Consider the following 20,386-nt stretch of genomic DNA (forward strand, 5'->3'; position numbering starts at 1 on the left):
GTTAGTCCTAGAAGAGAATAGATTACCTGAAAAGGTGATGATTGGGTTCGTCATTTACACAATAAGGCAAAACATTCCTCCAAGTTTGATGGTTTTGTCCATATTACAGTGGAATGCAAGAAGCTTCATTGCTAATGGCCAAGAGTTTAAATATTTTATTATTAAATTGTTAATACATTTTATTAATTTATTAACCAAATATAGTCTGTGGTCAAGAAACCTGGTTAAAACCATCACTTGATTTTATACTTAATGGATATATTGCACTATGTAAAGACATAAATCCAAAGTTGAGTTGACCAACAGTTAAAGAAGAAGACCTGCTCCACCTGCTGATCGACTGGTTGTAACATATTGTGGAAAAGATGAGGACATGATGATGACTTGATCAGAAAGTCTCTTTCAATCATCTTTTATTTAGGCAGAGATTAAGGAATGGGTGTCTTATTATGTGATTATTCTCCAGCATAACTGAGACAACAACACTGGGCCAATCAGAAAAGAGAAGACAGAAACGATGGAGGATTCTTCATAAAATTAAGAAAATTGTGGGCAATCTGACCATCTTCATGAGACCATCGTGAAAAAACATAGTATCATCAGTCAGAGACTTCTTCAAATTTTCTGTAATACAGACCGCTACAAAAGATTCCTGCCAACAGCAATCAACCATCTGCAATAACTCGTTGAACAATCTGAATGAATGAGCTACAACAACATTTAATTTTCCTTTTGGATCAATAAAGTATTTTTGAAATTTGATTTTTTTTTTCCAATGCAGGCTTCACGGCAGAGAGAATTTTCCCACCGAAACTGAGTTAGTTAAGAATGAAAGCAGAAATATAATGTTGCACCAGTAGTGTAAGTTTTAAAAATGTCATTGTGAACTTAGGCCAGTAGGTGGCAGCATACGGAGTGATAAACAAGACAACGCGATACTTGTATCATTTCTCTCACGCACCAGTGCGTGCGTTCGTCAATGACAGTCATGGAAACGAGGTTAGCGTTCTCAACTCCATAAATGACGCTGACCTTATGAATTCTTCCCCTTTGCGACGGGACTTTTGAGAGAGACGCCTGAAGAAGCATTTGAAGCCTCGGAAGGTTTGCGCTTGTCGATAAGTCTGCTAGCAAAACTTGTTAAAAAAGAAGCACTTGCTGAAATACGCACTTGCTGAAGAAGCCTGTGATAAACAAACCTGCGGAAGACGGTTCCTGGCCAAGAGAAGCACCAGCAGGGTGATCAGCTGGAAGGTTAAAACCATTCTTCTACTATTTTTAATAAATGAAAGCAAATTATTACTAAGATATTAATGACTTGTTTAGTTTATTTTGTGTTTGTGTGTGTGTTTTAAAGAAATTCTGAATGCTGTACAAAAAAAGACAAATAGCATTTTTTGCTAGCATAGATCTTAACTAATGAGCCTTTTTCTTAACTGACTTTTGCTGGAAATGTCGGAAATGTTAAACTATGGGGTAGTAATTTAAGAAATATATGTATTTTTACTTAATTATAGTCAAATTAGTTAAATTAACGTCGAATTCATGGAAAATTAGCTTTGTTTTTTACCGTTATTTTTTTGAAAAATGCCGTGATAAACACGCAGTTTCCATGGATACGCTAAATGAAATAAGTAAAGTATTTAATATTATTTAAAAAAAATACATTAAAAATAGTATTTACCATTATAATAGCCTATATTTTAATTGTTTAGTTAGTTTCACTATTTTTTCAAGATATGACACCTGGATCTGTTTTTTTTTTGTTTGTTTGTTTTTAGCATAGCCAGGAATGCTAACATTGGTGACTTATGTATTAGCATATTGACATTTATGGATAAATGTCTGGGATATTAATTGTTATGCTGGTTTGAAAAAGCAGTCAGATTTCTGTCCAATTCTTGGTCTTTACTTTTCTTTTTTTTTTTTTTCCTTTTTTTTAAATGCCTTGACAAACATATTTGGTTTCCATGGTATTCACATCAGGCTAGCGGTTTATTAGGACACTCAAAGACGCTTTACATAAAATCAGTAATTTTCATTCATGTACACACACTGATGATAATAATAAGCTAATGGGTTGTAGCCACGGATGTTCTATCTTGCCAGCAATAAACTCCAGCTAAAGGTGGGACAAGTGTCTTGCTCAAGGACACAACGACAGAGGCGGGCCATTGCAGGGCAAGCTCCTACCAGTGTCGTAAGAATTCTAAGTGTGTGTACGTTAATGATAGACCATTAATAGGCAATTAATCATGTATAGTCGTAGTGATCATCAATCAAAACTGATTTTCACAAACAAATAATGATTTCTTTGTGAAAATCAGCTTTGACGACTTTGGAGTCCAATTCTTGGTAAACTGGATAGTTTTTTTTCCATTTGTTTTTTTTTAAATGCCCAGACAAGCCTATTTAGTTTCCATAGATACACTGGTGACATTATTTAAAATGACTTCAATAAAAAAATGAAGAAACACTTTTAAAACACGTACCTCCTGTAATATTCCTAAATTATTTACTTTATCTCTTTTAGATCTAATTCTAGAAATGTCACAAATGCTTATGGTGATGATCTTATTTTGTTTTCAGACAATACATTTTTAAAATAATTTATCCAAAACAGATGAACAAAACTAGATTGTCATTGACCTACTTTCAAAATATGCCCTGACAAGCATGTTTGTTTTCCATGGATTCAGTGATCGGAATACAATAAATAAGTCTAATACTTAAAATATACGTAATATTAATTTCTAATGACAGACTATAATATATGTGTTTAGTTTTCCTACATGGGTGAACTGATTTTAAAAGAAAAAAACATGATTTGAGTTGGTTAAAATCAGCTTTGATGACTTTGGTGCTCAGTTTTTGGAAATTCTGACTATGGTTAAGAAGGTATAATTTGCATTTTTGGGATGCAACACATTTGTGAATTAATTGAATTTGTATTGTGACTAAATGCCAGTTATTTAAAATTTTGGAGAATGTCAGTAAGCTGACTAGTTGTTTTGGTTTGAAAGAAGTTTTGGAACCAGCTTTTTGAAAAATGTGGTATATGTAGTCTCCATGGATACATTGAAAATAGTGTTTTTATTCGATTGCATTTCAGTGACGTATCATTTTTAGAAGTTACTTGAATGTTAAAATTCATTAGAAAAATAATGATCTCTGTTCCAGTTGGTCCAGTTGTGATTAATTTGTTAGTTAAAATTTTGAGGGGATTGCGGGGGTTTAACACTACTCATGTGGTTTAAAATGTTATTTCTGGTTTTAGAAGATCTGTTTTGTTTAAATCAGATCTTTGGAATAAGAAATCAATGCCTGTTCCAGGTTTCAAAAAATGCCTCAATAACACATTTGGTCTTCTTGGATACTTTGCTTGAAATAAAACCTTAATACTTGAATTATTATTTCAAAGTAGTTTAGTTTATATTTAAACTTATTGTTGTTTAGTTTGATTTCTCTAAGGAAGAGAAGCTTTGAATAATTAGTTATTTACAAAATACTGTGTTGGTACTTTGCATATTTGGAGCTCTAATATATTTTCATGCTGATTGCATTTTCAGAAAGAGTCAGCAATATTTATAGAGGTGTGGTGATTGGAAAACTTTAGTTTCAGGGAATTACTTTTAGAAAATCAATTTTGTTGATGTTCTTTGTCTCCATGGAGATGGTAATATTGAAAGAATCATTTGGAGCAATATAATTGTGTTAACATTCATCTGAGTTTATTGCTGGGTTGTGTGCAGCCCTCAGATCTTCAGACTGATGTAATGAATTTCATAACACTACCTTCAGTCATAACTGACCCATTTGGAGTAATATTAACATGTGATAATAAGACTTTGAAGCGTCATGCACATATAAGGGATACAGATTAACACACTGGATATGGATTTCTAAACCAAATAAACAGTTTCATTTTTTGTAGCAGCCCCTGGAAACGGAGGAAAGGCCACTCATGTCGGCCTGTTTATGTAGATCCCTACTTTAAAAGATGTACATCTATAAAACGTTTGATTTTATAGATGTACATTTCAGCTGTTGGCTATATGTGGGAGTATGAAGGTAGTACTGATGGGGTGTCAGAGTAGCTGTGATTGTGAAAAATTGTGGAGATCAAATTAATTTAGTTTGATTAGCTACAATTAAGATTTTGGTAATTTACAAATGCTATTGGAAATCTATTTTTTAAAACTTTAATACTTTTAAAGCATTAAAGTTGTGAAAGCAGTGATTTAAGTATAATAATAATGAATAGATCATTTATCTTATCCCTGACTATTAAGAGTGATAAAATGTACCTGTAGCATGTTATAGAAGGGTAAACTGAATAACTTGTAGGGTTTTATTTTATTCACATTAATGGCACAATCTAAGATTACAGGTGTTTCATTAGGTATTAAAAAATCCTAAACACAGCGTATAATTTATATTCCCAAATGTTTAAGAGTTTATGGCTGGGGTTGAATTAACAATAAGTCTAAATTTTATTTGTTGTCTTCAGTGATTGATTGGTACCAAGATGAAGCTGCAAGTTTGTTTGTCTGAGTGTTGATGGTCTATCATTGATCATTGAGTTTTAGAGTGTGTTCTGGTTTTTATGTAAAATTGAGTTTTTTGTGACTAAAGATAAGCTTTATTTATTTTATCTCTTAATTGCCGTTCTTGTTGTATAATCACATCTGGCATAGCAATAGTATTGTTAATTAAATATATTCAAGAAAAACAAACACATTCATAAACCTGGGTTTTTGTATTGTTGGTATTTCAGTGTTCCCTCTAAACATTGCTTTGGACTTTTGTGAAGGTCAAGATACTGATTTATAGCTTGTTTTGCTTTGTTTTTTTCCTTCACAGCTCATACCATGGTGCTTCCAGCAGATGGATCCCCTACGTTGGAGGGACTTCCAGACAACGGTAAGGAACACGGTAAGGTGTGGTTAAATGAAACTGACATGGTTTCTGAAGACCATAGAGAGGAGTCGAGGTACAGTACACCTCCGCAGTCTGTGGACTGTTCTATCAGCTCCAGTGAAGACGAGGTAGGTCATGACTGTACTATCCACTCCAGTGGTAGCTCTACTACCAGCTCCAATGAAGACGAGGTAGGTAATAAAGACCAGGATGGCATTAAAGCCCAACTTCGGGTTGTCCAGGTCCTTCAACCAAACATTAAATTCCTCTGGGGCATAGAAGTGCTTGAACAGTCATTGAAACTACTGAATTCGACGGTTCATCAGCTGTGCTCCGCTGACAGTAGTCTGACAGTGGCCGATGTTGCGTCACAGCTTCTTGAGATTCTTCCTCCAAATTTTAAATACGTACAAGTCATGGGGGTGGCTCAGAAGCCTCAAGAAGACACGGCTCCCTCTACTTCACTTGAATTCACATCTGGACTTGTCAAACAGGAAGAGCCCATTTTGCGTCCAGAGAAATCCAGACCTGTCAGTACCTTGCAACATCATCAGGTAGGTTTGAAAGAGGACGTGGCTCATGTGACATCTGTGACTGGCATAAACAGAAAGAGGACAAAGGACAGTGATGCTGAAGAGGAGCTCCCCTCCAAGAGGACCAAGTATAGTGATGATGCCAGTGGGGACGAGGTCCTGGAAAGCACCCTCAGAAAGGTGGCATGGAGATGTCTCTCACCATGGACGTCGTGTGAGGATCCTGGACTGTCATCCCCCGTCCTCAGTCCCTCTTGTGAAATGGCGCGTAAACGTCCTGGTTTGTCATCCCCTGTCCTCAGTCCCTCACCATTAACGCCCTCTGAAGATCCCATTTTGTCACCCTGTGTTTTCAGTTCTTCACCTTTAACACTATGTGAAATTCCAATTCCATCCCCTGACTCGTATTTCTGGATGGAGACTGAAGAGGACGCAGAAGAGGAACCAATGCCTTCAACATCTAGTGGAATTACAGCAAGAGCAAGTTCCAGATACGTGTGGTTTAGACCTCGCTACGTCTTGTCAAGTGACTCTGATTAGATATGGATCCGTAAAAACTGAAGACCTATTTGGGAAGTCACATTAGGACATCATCATTTCTCTTTTGTTTTTTATTAAAGCCAATGGCTTTCTAGCAAGCCTGAGGAAGACTTGGGTAGCACCTTGCACCGGGGCTTTTCTTTATCCCGCTGCTAGACTTAGCATTTTAGATGGTAAGGATTCTGGCAGGACTGCGGAAGCCTTAGGTAGCTCCTTGCACCCAGGGTTTTCTTCATCTTTGCGTTTTCTTTTCAACTCCCACATGTTTCAGGATGTAATAGATGTGCTTCCCTATATAGTGCTCTCCAGTATAGTAAATCATTCTATCCTGTTCCTCTACTAATCCACTCTCCCAGTTTTTAATCTTTCAGGTTTTAGCTGCTCGTCGCTGGATCCTTTCGTCGTTGTCCATGTGGTTCCTGCCTTCTGGATCCCTTGTCTTTCACTCTGCTTGTAAGTTTTTACATTCCACTTTCACATGATACTGCCTGCCTCCTGCTGGTGGCAGATCTCTGATTCTCTGTTCATTCCAGGTTGGATCTCATCAGCCTGTAAACCTCCACCTTCAACACCACCAGCCAGATGGAGGAAGATAAGAGAGCCCATTTGAAAAAACATGTAAGGACATGTACTTTTACACAACAAAAAATGTTCAACATGCAGGAGTTTGGGGTCAATGTTCAAATCTATTTCCTATTTTATGCTGTACTTTCTCCTCACTGACACTTTTGTTTTGTTCTGTGTGTGTTTTCTTTTATTGAGTCCTTTCATAACAGCAGAGCTTTGATGAGCTTTGTACTGATGGAAGGAGGATCAGGAATAGAGCAGAGGACCTGCTGATCTACTGGTTCTAGTAGATTGTATAAATGGTGAGGACATGATTATTACTTGATCAGAACGTCTGATTAAGTGATCTGTTATTTCCACAGAAATTAAGGAATGTGTGTCTGATCATCTGTTGATTCTCCAGCATTAATGAGACGAGAAAACAGCACTGCACCAATCAGGAGAGAGAAGACACAGAGGACTGAGGAGACGCAGACAATCCTGCTGGGAATCCTGAGATGGAGTTTCCTGATGGAACAGGGGGACACCTGAGGACACAGAATAAAGAGACAAAGATCATGTGAAGTAGGTCCTTCAACAACAAACCAAGCTTTGCCATGAAATCTTATGCTGAAATTTCACCTGTTCATCAGTCAGACATTGAATATTAAACAATTTTAGAAACATTGTAGAGAACCCAGCATTTATTTCTGATCCCAGATTCAGATTCTGCAGATCAATAATGTCTCTGATCATCCCAGGTTGGATCTCATCAGCCTGTAAACCTCCACCTTCAACATCACAAGTCAGACGGAGGAAGATAAGAGAACCCAGTTGAAAAAAAGGTAAGAAAACCTATTTTTGTCTGGCTAATAATTTTAAATATGGATGAAATTGAGATCAAATTTCAAACTTTTTCTTTTTTCTGTAGATGTATATTTTCTGGGGGGGTTTAACTGTTGTCTTTTCTCTTTATTTCATTTGTCCGTCAACTTATGTCACATGACTTGAGTTGACCAACAATTAAAACAGAAGACCTACTCCACCTGCTGATATACTGGTTGTAACAGATTGTGGAAAAGGTGAGGACATGATGATGACTTAATCAGAAAGTTTCTTTCAGTCATTTGTTATTTAGACAGAGATTAAGGAATATGTGTCTGATCATGTGTTGATCCTCCAGCGTCACTGAGACCAGACAACAGCACTGGACCAATCAGGAGAGAGAAGACACAGAGGACTGAGGAGACACAGACAATTCTGCTGGAAATCCAGAGATGAAGTTTCCTATTGCATCAGGGGGACACCTGAGGACACAGAATAAAGAAGGACCATATGAAGTAGGTCCTTCAATAACAAACCAAGCATGAGTTGACCAACAATTAAAGCAGGTCACTTCGTCCATCTACTGATCTACTGGTTGCAACAGATTATGGTGAGGTTGAGGAGATAATAATTTGATCAGAAACTGGCCTACAACTGTAAAGCAGCAAAAAGGAGCTGCAAACAGGTGAAACGGCCCAGGAAAAGCTAAACTTAAAGATATTTTTACATTTTTTGTTTCATTTCATTGAAACCACAAAAAATGTTTCCACCATAACTTCCAAATGTTCAATATTTTTTCCTATCAAACTTTGAGTAGTGTGCAAGAATTACCCAAACATGCTTTGACTTTATTGATCTCAAAGAGAAATTAATTGTAGTTGTAGCTCATTAATTCAGATTCTTCAAAGAGTTATTGAAGATGGCTGATTGCTGTTGGCAAGAAAGATATTTTGTAGCAGTTTGTATTACAGCAAATCTGAAGAAGCTTCTGACTGACTATCTGTTTTCCCCATACAGACTCATAAAGAGGATGGCCAGAGTTGTCCATAGCTTTCTTGACTCTTATAAAGAATCCTTCTTGGCATCATCATCTCCAGAGGTTCCACAGTCGTCTCCAGAACAGAACCAGAAAAAATCCAGTCTTCTTTATCAGATTGTTGAGCCTTTTGAGGTTCCTAGCTCTGATGCTGCTGCATCAACAGATGAAAGCAGAAGAGACTACGCTCTCAACAGCAGACTTGTAGAAGATTTCCAGCAACTTGCTGTATATCTTGAAGGATCTTGGCTTCCTCCAGATGTGCAGTCTGCTCTGTCTCTTTTTATGGACGGCTTCACTGTTGCGTCTCCAGTCCAGTCTGTGTTCCAGATGAACCCTGAGGTAGTTATATTCCTGAACCACCTCCACATCTTCTCCCATGATGGAAATAGGGTTTTATCCAACCCCGTTTCTCCTGGAATCAACAACTATCTCCTTTATATTGTTTACAGTCAAGATTAGATGATTGTTCCCACACCAGGCCACAAAGCCCTCCACCAGATCTCTGTACTCAGCCTCTTGTCTTTCTCTGACACACACAACAACTGCAGAGTCATCTGAGTATTTCTGTAGATGACAGAAGTCGGACTTGTGCTGGAAGTCTGAAGTGTAGAGAGTGAAAAGGAATGGTGAGAGTACAGAGCCCTGTGGTGTTCCTGTGCTGCTGACCACCTGGTTAGACACACAGTCCTTTAGTCTTACACACTGTGGTCTGTTTGTCAGGTAGTCACAGATGCAGGCGACTGTTGAGGCCTCCACCTGTGTCTTCTGGAGTTTCAGGTTTCACCTGAGAATCAAAGAACCTGATCCTCACTGTGCTGCCTGCTTTGTCCATATGACACTGGGTTTGTTGAAGCAGGTGTCTGATGACATCATCAACTCCACGACAATTAGCAAACTGCAGGGGGTCCTGATATGAGCTCGTCTGCTTACTCAAGTGGGCCACCAGGAGTCTCTCCAGGACCTTCATGATGTGGGTTGTCAGGGCAACAGAGCATTATGTCTGACGGGTAACTTTTCTTCGGTGCCGGAACCAGGCAGAATGTCTTCCACAACAAAAGAACCTCCTCTTGGGTCAGGCTAAGGTTAAAGAGATGCTGCCGAATCCCATAGAGGGACTCTGGGACTGGCACCATCTGGACCTTGGACCTGCAGCCTTGTTCCGGTTCAGCCTCTCCAGCTGCCTCTTCACCTGACTGCTACAGTGGGGAGAACAAGTATTTGATACACTGTTGATTTTTCAGGTTTTCCCACTTGCAAAGCTTTCAGATGACTGTAATGAGTGATGGAATCTAAAACAAAAATCCAGAAAAATACAATGTATGATTTTTTTAAAATAATTAATTTCCATTTTATTGTGTGAAATAAGTATTTGATACACCAGAAAAAAGAAACTTAATATTTGGTACAGAAACCTTTGTTTACAATTACAGAGATCAGACGTTTCCTGTAGTTCTTGACCAGGTTTGCACACACTGCAGCAGGGATTTTGGCCCACTCCTCCATACAGATCTCTTCCATAGCCTTCAGGTTTCTGGGCTGTCGCTGGGCCACACGGACTTTAAGCTCCCTCCAAAGATTTTCTATTGGATTAAGGTCTGGAGACTGGCTAGGCCACTCCAGGACCTTAAGATGTTTCCTACGGAGCCACTCTTTAGTTGCCCTGGCTGTGCGTTTTGGGTCGTTATCATGCTGGAAGACCCAGCCACGACCCATCTTCAGTGCTCTTACTGTGGGAAGGAGGTTGTTGGCCAAAATCTCACGATACATGGCACCATCCATCCTTCCCACAATATGGTGCTGTCGTCCTGTCCCCTTTGCAGAAAAGCATCCCCAAAGAATGATGTTTCCACCACCATGCTTCACGGTTGGGATGGTGTTCTTGGGGTTGTACTCATCATTCTTCTTCCTCCAAACATGACGAGTGGAGTTTAAACCAAAAAGTTCAATTTTTGTCTCATCAGACCACATGACCTTCTCCCATTCCTCCTCTGGTTCATTCAGATGGTCATTTGCAAACATCAGACGGGCTTTGACATGCGTTGGCTTGAGGAAGGGCACCTTGCGTGCAATGCAGGATTTTAATCCTCGACGGCGTAGAGTGTTACTGATCGTTTTCTTTGAGACTGTGGTCCCAGCTCTATTCAGGTCATTAACCAGGTCCTGCTGTGTAGTTCTGGGCTCATTCCTCACCTTCCTCAAGATCAATGATGCTCCACGAGGTGAGATCTTGCATAGCGCCCATCTTGCTTGTGTTTTCTCTTGCAGACCGAGGGAGATTTTCCGTTATTTTGTATTTCTTCCATTTTCTAATAATTGCACCAACTGTTGTTGCCTTCTCACCAAGCTGCTTGCCTATTGTCCTGTAGCCCACCCCAGCCTTGTGCAGGTCTACAATTTTATCCCTGATGTCCTTACATAGCTCTCTGGTCTTGGGCATTGTGGAGATGCTGGAGTCTGATTGATTGAGTGTGTGGACAGGTGTCTTTTATACAGGTAACGAGTTCAAACAGGTGCAGTTAATACAGGTAATGAGTGGAGAACCGGAGGGCTTCATTAAAGAACTAACATGTCTGTGAGAGCCAAAATTCTTACTGGTTGATAGATGATCAAATACTTATTTCACACAATAAAATGGAAATTAATTACTTAAAAATCATACATTGTTTTTCTGGATTTTTGTTTTAGATTTCATCACTCACAGTTGAAGAGTACCCATTATAAAAATTACAGTCTTCTACATGCTTTGCAAGTGGGAAAACCTGAAAAATCAACAGTGTATCAAATACTTGTTCTCCCCACTGTAGATACAGAAACGGAGGTGGAGGCAAAGGGAGCCGCAGCTCTCCTAATACGGTGGAAGACAAACTTGTGGAAGCAGAAGAATCCATGACTGAGGTGGAAGATGGAACATCAACAAGCTGTGGGTCAGAGGAGGATCAGATATCAGTTTGGCTGGAGACGGGAGAGGATGATGATGATGATCTTGTTCCTGTACTGAACCTGTTGAAGAATGTGTTTAGCTCATTTGCTCTGTCCAGAAAATAATATTGTTAAAAAAAATCATGGTGGCATGTTTTTATGTAATGTTTGGAATGAAGAAGATATGCTGCATAATCTGATGTCATTACAATAGAGTATTGTGGCTCAGTGCAAAAACACACATTTTGTTGGTTTCTGAAGAGTAAACACTGAACAAGTTATATTTCACAGACATCAATGCTAAAGAAAAGTCTCACAAGAGTGAAAATCACAGTGTTTATTTACAAGACAAGAAGCTGGAGGAAGAGATAATTTTTGTACATATTTCACAGTGTCATATTTCTATGTATTATGATGTAATGATGTATTTTTGGGCTTACTGTATTCTGTTTTATACTTGTGTGTAACTCAATTTGTGAAAGCATGAGGAAGATATTTTAAAAAATGTAATATATTTTGCAGTATATTTTTGCAGTGTCATAGTGTCATATTTCTATGTATTATTATGTAATGGTGAATTTTTGGGCTTATTGTATTCCGTTTTATATTTGTGTGTAATTTTCACTTGATTTGTCAATTACCGTTTCTGTGATTTTAAAAATTGTTTTTAGCAATAAAAATTAAATGTTATCCCTCTCAGACCAAAAAGCACACGTCCATATTTGTACTAAACACCCCCCTGGATCTGCATGAAATGGTTCGTTCCTGCTTAGCGTGACGTTTTCAGCAGAAGACAAGAACATCTGTGGCAGCTGCTATGCTGGAGGAGCTGTGCAGCTTGATCGGTTGTCATGCTGGGAGTAGACTTTTTGTTTGTTTTGTTTATGTTTTAAAGTGCTTGTTGGTAAAAGTTAAAGTGACAGAGGTGTAATTTGGAGTTAATTTTACATTAAACAAGGAAGCGAGATGGATGAATGTGAAGAATTAGATTCAGATAATTGTAGTATGAATACCTGATGTTAACTAAACTGTGGGTATCCCAGTTATAAGTATCATAAGCTTGGACAATACAGCCCAAGATATCTGATCATTTCTTTCATAGTCTCCTTAGGATGCTTGGTGCGTTTTTTCCTCTTCGCCTTCCTACAGTTTTTGTATCTATCCAAGTCTGGAAACTGAGGTGGCCACTGAAAGCTAGATTTTTTCTTGATGAAGGGGGTTGCCTCATGAAATACCCAGTGACCATCCTTTTTCAGTTTAACTGCACCAGTAAGCAAGATTTTTAGTTCAATCTGCTGGCATTTCAAGATGGCACGTTCTAACAAGATTCCCATTGCCTGGGGAAGGGAAACAGGCCCGCATCATCATATCCTCCGTACCAAATGCTGTTTTTATTCTATTTTTTTTTCTTAATATTCAAACTTTTTTTTTTTTTGCCTATGCACCAGAGGGTTAAACCCAGTATGAGAGCTTGTTGTTGATGGGTGCAGTTTTAATTAAACTCTAAATTGACTCTAGCAGACTTTAAATCTAAATAAAAATGCTCCAGTAACACTGCTTGGAAGAAGACCTGCAAATAAAAATAAAATCAACTGCTGATACTGGAATAATATTAAGTAAAAACATTAACATGTCTTTAATGTCAGTGAAATAATTAAATATATCTTACAACCCAATGAATAAGAAGAACAGTTTGCAAACTTGTCATGGGGATGTGAGAACAATAAATGTTTTTTTTGCTATACTATTTTCACAAACAGGAATTTTAATCCTAATTTTGGTGACATCTTAGTTTCCTGATCACATTTAAGATTATTTCTTATCTTTATCAGAAGGTGTTGCAGAGGTTTGTGCAGCACCTTGCATGTCTTATTGCAGGACATTGTGTTCTTGCATGTGTTTTCTCCGTGAAAATTCGAGCTCCGACAGAACGTGTAAAATTCAAAGAGGGAGTCACAGCGCCCCCCAGAGGGCAGCGGTGTACTGGCAGCTGGACCTCCTGTGCTGCTCCCATGGATGCTCCGCCTCTTGAAGCGTTTGTATGCGACTTCATCGGCTACGTTGTGTCCCTGTGAAGAAAAATAAAAAAACAGTGGGCATGAGAAATTTTACATTTTATAAATTTTATACTTTGGCAAAAGTAATCGTCACTCCAAAGCTGACAGCAAGTCCTAGAATAAACTTTTGGAGAGCTGTTTCCTCTTGGAAATTTCACAATAAAATGTCCGTGTCTCTGCGAATTTAAAAAGTCTCCCAAGAAATTTTATTAGACATTTCTTCATAACTTTTGACCTGGTATAACATAGTATGACATGTTTAAGAACCGTGACTTTTGAATTTAGCACAGCTTTTAGAAACTTTTGGGTTTTTTTCTAAGGCAATGAGTTTCCTGTTTGTAGGGATTTTTTCCCCTCGTTAACTTCACTTTACTTTCATCCTCGAGTCCGCCCAGACTTTTCTGCAGGATTCCTAACTCCCCCCCGCCTCCAAGATGGAGGCTCTCGGAGGTTATCCCACCAAGTCCTCCAAAGCCAGAATAAAAAGGCTTAGGGTCCTGGTGAGCATGACAGTCGGTGTGGGCTGTTTGTTCCTCCTGCAGACGCACCTGGTGAAGCCCAGAAAACAGAGGGACTTTTATTCGTTTGAGGTGAAAGACGCAAAGGGGAGGACGGTATCCCTGGAGAAGTACCGAGGAAAAGTACGTCCACATCATCACCAGGCGTCTTAAGTTTGGGGATAAATCTCTGCAAATCTTCATTTGGAAACGGAGATTACGTTTTTCGTCTTTATTTCCTACTTTCTTGTCATTACATTCTGTGCAGAGTTTTATTATAACACTTGCTCCATGGTTTTTGTCCTGTTCAGGCATCGCTGGTTGTAAACGTGGCGAGTCACTGCCAGCACACGGAGGCGAGCTACAAGTCTCTGCAGGACCTGCACCGGGAGCTGGGCACGTCTCACTTCAACGTCCTGGCCTTCCCCTGCGGCCAGTTCGGGGACACGGAGCCCGGGTTCAGCCGGGACATTGAGGCCTTCGCCAAGTCCACGTACGGCGTGACGTTCCCCTTCTTCAGCAAGATCAAAATCCTGGGCACGGAGGCTGAGCCTGCCTTCAGGTTCCTCACAGGTCAGCAGGAAAACTTCATGTCAGCAGTTGCTGACTTTAATTGTTTACTTGTCCGTTTTTTTTTCAGGGTGTAATGGTTATATAATTAATATTACGCTTGAATTTAGTGTGGATTTCTTCTTTAACCCACTTAGGATCAAAAAGGATAAAATCAATGCAGACATTGAGGCAGATATTTAAATAATGAAAGAGTTCTGAAGGTTCTTGATCGAGTTTTACCCAGAAAAGACTGGCTGGTTAACTTTTTCTTATGATGGGTAACTTTTAAAACATAAAAAGGATTTAGAAAGATTTAGACAACAACACTAATATTTAGATGCATGTCAGCTTTAAAGTTGAACCCTTTTCTAGACAGCAACAATCTTCCAGCAAAATTCTGCCTGGATGTTTTACCACTGCAAGTCAATTTTATTGACTTGTTTGCTGGCAGAGACTCAGGCTCTTCAGTGAAGTACACACGTTTTAGGGTTGAAACTGAAGTGAATATTTATAGGAAGAAAATCCAAGAAGGCTATTATAAACCTGATAGAATTAGTTCGTTGTTTTGAGATCATTGTCCTGTTAGAACACCATAAAGAAGAAGGTAAGTAAGAAATAAAGCTCTGTTTCAACTAGCTATTCATGTGTTTTTCAAAGAAAAGATTTATGGTGGTAGGAGAACCAGCTATGTCCAAACAATAACAAAGAAGTTATTGTTTGGAGAAGCTAAGATTAGGCTTTCAGACCTAGTCGGCACCGTACAAACTGTTAAACATGGCATTGAAAGCATCATCATGATCTTTTCTGCTGCCAGTGGTAATTGAATGGCATATTGCACAAAGTGGATGAAATCATGATGATCCAATATTAAATGAATGACATTCATATCAATGATGAGTGTTCAAAGGTTCTCAGTAAACGTGTGTATTGTTTTACCAGAAAAGCTCAACACACATTTAAAGAGATAAAAAAAGCTACTTACAAATATGGAAATGCTCTTATTTTTGCATAGTTACATTGTTAGGAAATTAAATATTGTTGTTGCGCAACACCTCCCCCCCCTTCTCTCTCACTCTACTTCCTCTTCTCAGAGGAGGGAGATGTGCAGCCAGCTCTCCATCTAACGGGTAATTTGAGTTTTCTAAATCTGATGGGATTTTACCCTGTTCAGAACTGAGTAAACTCTGTTTAAGCTGGCATCGAGAAAGACTAGCCTGGTTTCTAACGACCTCCCCCTCCAGATGTCCCACCCTTTTTCACCCTGTGAATTAGCCAGATTGAGTAGCTTGCAACCAACTAGCTTCACAGAGCACACCTGTTAACGGTCGCTCTTTCTCTTTATTACAACTTGCACTTGTTACTGAACCAGGTTGGTTTTAGTGACTCGGGCGAGTCCCAAGGGTGTTGTTTTAGTTTTGGCTAAAAGCAACCTATAAAACATTTCTACTTTTTCCTCCCAGAATCAAACTTCATAGCTATTTTACAACCATCAAAGAACTTTAAGGTGACTCATTAATTGAATGTCCACAACATCTTTTAGATTTTCTTAATGCTAATTATTTTATTAGTAAGGCAATTTTGCAAGGGTCAGTACAGCTTAATTCACTAGCAGAAATAATCAAATAAGTAAAATCAATACTCTAGCCTATCTTTCCCTAATGCTGACACTGAGAACTAAAAAAGGGAAACTTTGAGAGAGACGGACAGAGTTTGGCATTTTGAACTCCAGAACTGGCCTGATGATGAAGAAGGTGTTGCAGCAGCAGGAGGTTCCCAGTACAGGAAGAGTACTGACTTAGAGCAGCAGGTCTCGGGCATCAGGGTGACTTCCTCATGCGCGTAGCGGTCCTCAGCTTCTTGTCTTGCAGCTCTGTAGCTCCCTTCTCCTCGTCTCACGATCTTTCTGGTCCCACAGAAGGAACACACCAGTTCTTCCTCTTTGCCTTTGTTCTTTGCCTTTGTCTTTATCTTCATCTTTGCCTTGGTCTTTGTCTTTGGGGGTCTAAACCCAGCTGTTGAGAGAAGTGCGATTTGAAGCCACATGTTGCGGGGCTAACGGGTTGGTCCCCATGTGCAGAACAGTCTTCGGTTCTGTGGCCCCGGCTCTTCTTCAGCTGCAGAGTTCTTTGTCCATCTCCGTCTTGGCTCGAAGCTGCCTGAAGGATCCAGCCAAAGATTCCTCTGTTGCACCCACCTTATAAAGGGTTTATCCACCTTTTGGTGCGTTTGCATTGGCTAGCTTTGTTGCTGTGCTTGTCTCATTGGCTGACTGCTTGGACAGATGATCTCATCTCCATCACCTTGGAGACCTTATGACCGGATCTCTGTTCCAATGTCCCCAAGTTGCTCAACAGTTCCTCCTACCTCTGTTTCCTGCCCAACCTTTTCTTAGGCAAGTTGAAGTTTAGCAATAAGGCCTTGTCTTCTCCGCTCTCCTATCAGTTCCCCTTTTCCCCTGACCTTTCACCTACCATCTACCTTCAACACAACATCAGTGACCTTTAATTACAGTTACAACATTTTACATCTTTTCAAGTTCAATGTCAAAATCACATTTATAACCTTTTAGTTTCTGTGATTTAACATTCACTTATAATGTTATAATAACCATAACTTATTAGTTACTCTTATTATAATCATAATGTGAGTTATTACAGACACTTCTGACAAGAAACCAAGAATACTCATTATTCTAATTATCTGATACCATGTTACAGTTTCTTGTTTTACCTTTAAGTACTTCCACAAGTGTAAGAGTAAGTGTAAATATTCTTATAATCAAACCAACATCAACCACTGGTTAAACCAATATTAATTATTGGCATAATTATAAGTCATTATTTTAAGTATTTTACTCTGGGTTTTATCCAATCTCTCAAAATGTTTAGATTTTATTCTTTAAAAACCTTTAATGCTTTAAAATAAGGAATGGTCTGAATTATTTTTAGCCTGATGCAAGATAGAAACTTCCCCTTTTCTTCAGAAAACCAGCTCTTCCTGTTTCATGACTCTCTTTCTGCCTGACTATGATTTTTTATGATTAAATAGAAAAAAGTAGAATTAAAGCAAAGTTTGCAGGACACAATAACAACACACACAACCAGATTCATTTTATTACAGTCTGACTCTATTGTTGGGTCTTGATGTCACCTATGTCATTAATTTTAAGGTAATTTTATTTATTATTACTATTAAACTAAAATCTCCAGCATGGGGAAGTGGGATGAGCTCGACTTTTCTCGACAATATAGTTGTTGTATTGCTGTCTAGGGATGTCATTAGAATAAAAAAAATTAATCCACTCAAACTGTACTTTTTTATTTTTTTTCTAGATTCTGTGCAGAAAATACCAAAGTGGAATTTTTGGAAGTTTCTCGTGAATCAGGAAGGAAAAGTGATCCGGTTCTGGAGAACAGACGAATCCATGGAGAGCGTCCGAAAAGAGGTCACAGCACTGGTTCGAGAAATCATCATAAGGAAACGCGGGGAGCTATGATGGCAAATGCTTGGTAGATATGGGACATTTTGCCACTTTATGTCAGATGGAGCCGTCCTGGTCAAGCCTGAAGTGACTGAAGTGTCGGCAGAGGGCGTGCGAGAGACATCTGTTGCTCCAGAAAGAAGTGTTGGTATGGTTTTATTTGAGTGTTGGCCATTCTATCGGACAGTAACGAATCCAGTGTTGGGTTTAAAAAATAAATAAATAAATTTCTCTATGGTGTACTTTTTAAAGTAATTTTCTAAAGTTTACAATCTTGTTTTTAAGATGAAGCCTACCTTTTCACCTTTCAGTGTCTGATTTGAGCCTCTTTACTGTATCTCATCCTTCCAACAATAAAATAATGTACTTCAAGAGCATCAGTTGTTTTCTCCAACGGGCTGCATGGAGATGCCCATGTGACCGTGGTAAATGTTGCGTCTCCAACGACTGTTCAAATCCTCACCTAGGGCTTTTCTACATGGAGTTTGCATGTTCTCATGCTTAATGATCTCTGCAAAAAAGCCCCACCGTGCACAGATAAGTGGGTGGATGAATTGATGTTTTCTCTAGAGGTGATGGTGTGCAATACAGGCAAACATCTCTTTTTTTTCCATAAGTCTTATGGTTCAGATGCTACATTAAGTCTTGGTACCATTTTTATTATATAGAAGCAAACAAACGCCTTTTTCAAACTGTCTTGCAATGACCTTTAGCGAAACAACAACTTAGTCTTTCTACACACAACTTTTACTTTAGCTTTATGTTTATTAAAAATGAGTACTCTGTGGTTTTGTACATTTCAGTGTAGGTATATAGATATGCTTAGAGTACGTACTGTACATCATAATTCTTAGCACCTAAAAACCAATAGCCGAAAGAGGATGAACCTTCATATTCACGGTGGTATTCTTTTTTACATTGCAATGTAAAGGCATTGAGTATTGCACAAGATCAAGCAGCTGTGGATTTCTCAGACAGTTTTGAGGGCAGCAGCAGGTAAGCTGGCACCTGACGACCCAACCAGCTAACGAGACACTGCCTACAAACCAGCCGAAAAGCACCAGAGGTCCTTTACCTAAAGATATTTATATGAAAAGTCCTCCAACATTTGCAAGTTGAGCGTAAATGTAACCGTTATGGTAGCAGAGCACTGTGAGCTGAAAGAGAACTCGTCAGCTAACATTACACTGCCTCCATACCAGTCACAACTGAAAGGTCTTCTGCACCAAACACAACTTGAGACATTTTGCAGCCCAGCTTCAGCAGCAGGTATTTCTAAAGGTTGCCCTGATAGCATCAGTGGGGACGGAGGTGCAGCTGCACGCAACCAAATCTGCTGCCACACTGGCACCTCCACCTCAAATCTGTAATCTAGAAATCGGGGAGATTCTGATACAGAGATGTCCACTTTTCATCTTACCTTGAAAGGGAGAAGGTCTTCTTATCCTCATTAAAGCATCTTCCTAACAAAGAGGAGAAATTAAATAATTGAGCTCATAATTCAAAACAAAACGAGTTTCTGCAAAGTTGATCAGTAAGAACCAAGTAGGGGCTGTGATTTGTTGAAAGTTTGCATGTGTTGCCTAGGAGCAGCAGCAGCAGCAACAGGTTAAAGGAATACAAACAGGTTACAACACCACATATTTTAATTCCATGATTTGATCTACTTACCCACTTTTTTGAATGTCCCTATGTGAATTTTTTTCCCCCCTCTTACAGAGATCACTTTTAACCCCTTCACCCCGCTGAGACCCGGGTCATATACAGTACCTGCGGTCCCTCCTGCTCCAACTCCCCTCCTAAATACTCCTGCAAGGCGGACAGCAGAGCGGGAAGCTGCGACTTCTGCTCTGCCATTGGCGGCCTAATCCTGTTTTTTTTTCTCTCTCTCTCTCCTTTAAGTGGCTTGTCTGGTGATGCCATTTGCGTCCTTGTTTCCAGTGCAACAATTAAGTAGACAAAGTAAAGAAAAACAGCAACGCGGTAAAGCTGTAAAAGAGGAGGCGGCAGCGTGCTGTTGGCCCAACATGAAGAATCTAAACCTGAAAATTAATCACACACCAGAAGCTGGATTTACTATCTTATTTTGATATCAGTTACCAAGAAGGAGCTTGGAATCATTTTATTATTTTCTAATTTAATTTTTTCTTTCTTTCTTTTTTCTTTTTTTTACAAACATACACTGAGTGCGAACAGAGTCGTTAAGTCCAGTTGAATCTGTTAGTGTTTTTCACGTGTAAATTTAGTGGTGAATATGTGTGCGTCAAAATGCTCATTTTTTGTATAAAGACAGAAAAGCCACACATATTTTTAGATTATTCTTATTATTTTAAAAACACTGGCGTAAGACAAGAAATGTAGAGGAAGGAATCTGAAAAATGTTCACAATAAGCAACACCCATCCTTAAATGACTAAATAAATAGCTTTATTGACATAAAACACATCTGAAGTTTTTTTTTGTTGTTTTTTGTAAGAA

The 20,386-nt window shown here is 39.0% G+C and overlaps 2 protein-coding genes and 1 long non-coding RNA gene across 7 annotated transcripts; 2 read left to right on the plus strand and 1 right to left on the minus strand.

Moving 5' to 3' along the window:
* The first annotated feature begins 365 nt into the window (after window positions 1–365).
* LOC103469976 (uncharacterized) lies at window positions 366–12,021 on the plus strand. 4 transcript variants are annotated; one of them, XM_081610808.1, is made up of 9 exons: window positions 366–1,254; window positions 4,864–6,446; window positions 6,527–6,862; window positions 6,964–7,124; window positions 7,301–7,384; window positions 7,552–7,621; window positions 7,723–7,879; window positions 8,382–9,029; window positions 9,124–12,021. In XM_081610808.1, exon 2 carries the CDS (start codon window positions 4,872–4,874, stop codon window positions 5,991–5,993), a length of 1,122 nt encoding a protein of 373 aa, XP_081466934.1. In that variant the 5' UTR covers window positions 366–1,254; window positions 4,864–4,871; the 3' UTR covers window positions 5,994–6,446; window positions 6,527–6,862; window positions 6,964–7,124; window positions 7,301–7,384; window positions 7,552–7,621; window positions 7,723–7,879; window positions 8,382–9,029; window positions 9,124–12,021. The 4 variants fall into 4 exon arrangements, with proteins under 4 accessions (XP_081466934.1, XP_081466933.1, XP_008416288.1 ...); XM_081610807.1 differs by having other exon boundaries at window positions 6,527–6,611; window positions 6,756–6,862; window positions 8,382–12,021; XM_008418066.2 differs by having other exon boundaries at window positions 8,382–12,021.
* Window positions 11,647–20,347, minus strand: LOC103469975 (uncharacterized). Of its 2 annotated transcripts, XR_534435.3 has the most exons (3): window positions 19,581–20,347; window positions 19,330–19,372; window positions 11,647–13,391 (listed from the first exon to the last, which is right to left on the minus strand). It is a non-coding gene; the product is annotated as an uncharacterized LOC103469975 (long non-coding RNA). The 2 variants fall into 2 exon arrangements; XR_014088954.1 differs by having other exon boundaries at window positions 19,330–20,347.
* Window positions 13,754–18,281, plus strand: gpx8 (glutathione peroxidase 8 (putative)). The gene is made up of 3 exons (XM_008418065.3): window positions 13,754–14,020; window positions 14,188–14,449; window positions 17,761–18,281. Exons 1-3 carry the CDS (start codon window positions 13,814–13,816, stop codon window positions 17,922–17,924), a joined length of 633 nt encoding a protein of 210 aa, XP_008416287.1. The 5' UTR covers window positions 13,754–13,813; the 3' UTR covers window positions 17,925–18,281.
* Window positions 20,348–20,386: the final 39 nt, after the last annotated feature.

The sequence above is a fragment of the Poecilia reticulata genome, chromosome 9 (genome assembly GCF_904066995.2).
Source record: "Poecilia reticulata chromosome 9, P_reticulata-male-v2, whole genome shotgun sequence".
Lineage (NCBI taxonomy): Eukaryota > Metazoa > Chordata > Actinopteri > Cyprinodontiformes > Poeciliidae > Poecilia > Poecilia reticulata.

Excerpts from the sequence above, each read along its gene's own strand:
- LOC103469976 (XM_008418066.2), top strand. The coding sequence starts at position 4,872 with ATGGTGCTTCCAGCAGATGGATCCCCTACGTTGGAGGGACTTCCAGAC.
- gpx8 (XM_008418065.3), top strand. The coding sequence starts at position 13,814 with ATGGAGGCTCTCGGAGGTTATCCCACCAAGTCCTCCAAAGCCAGAATA. Across the intron at positions 14,021-14,187 it reads TGGAGAAGTACCGAGGAAAA|GCATCGCTGGTTGTAAACGT; the intron begins GTACGTCCACAT and ends TGTCCTGTTCAG. Across the intron at positions 14,450-17,760 it reads TGCCTTCAGGTTCCTCACAG|ATTCTGTGCAGAAAATACCA; the intron begins GTCAGCAGGAAA and ends TTTTTTTTCTAG.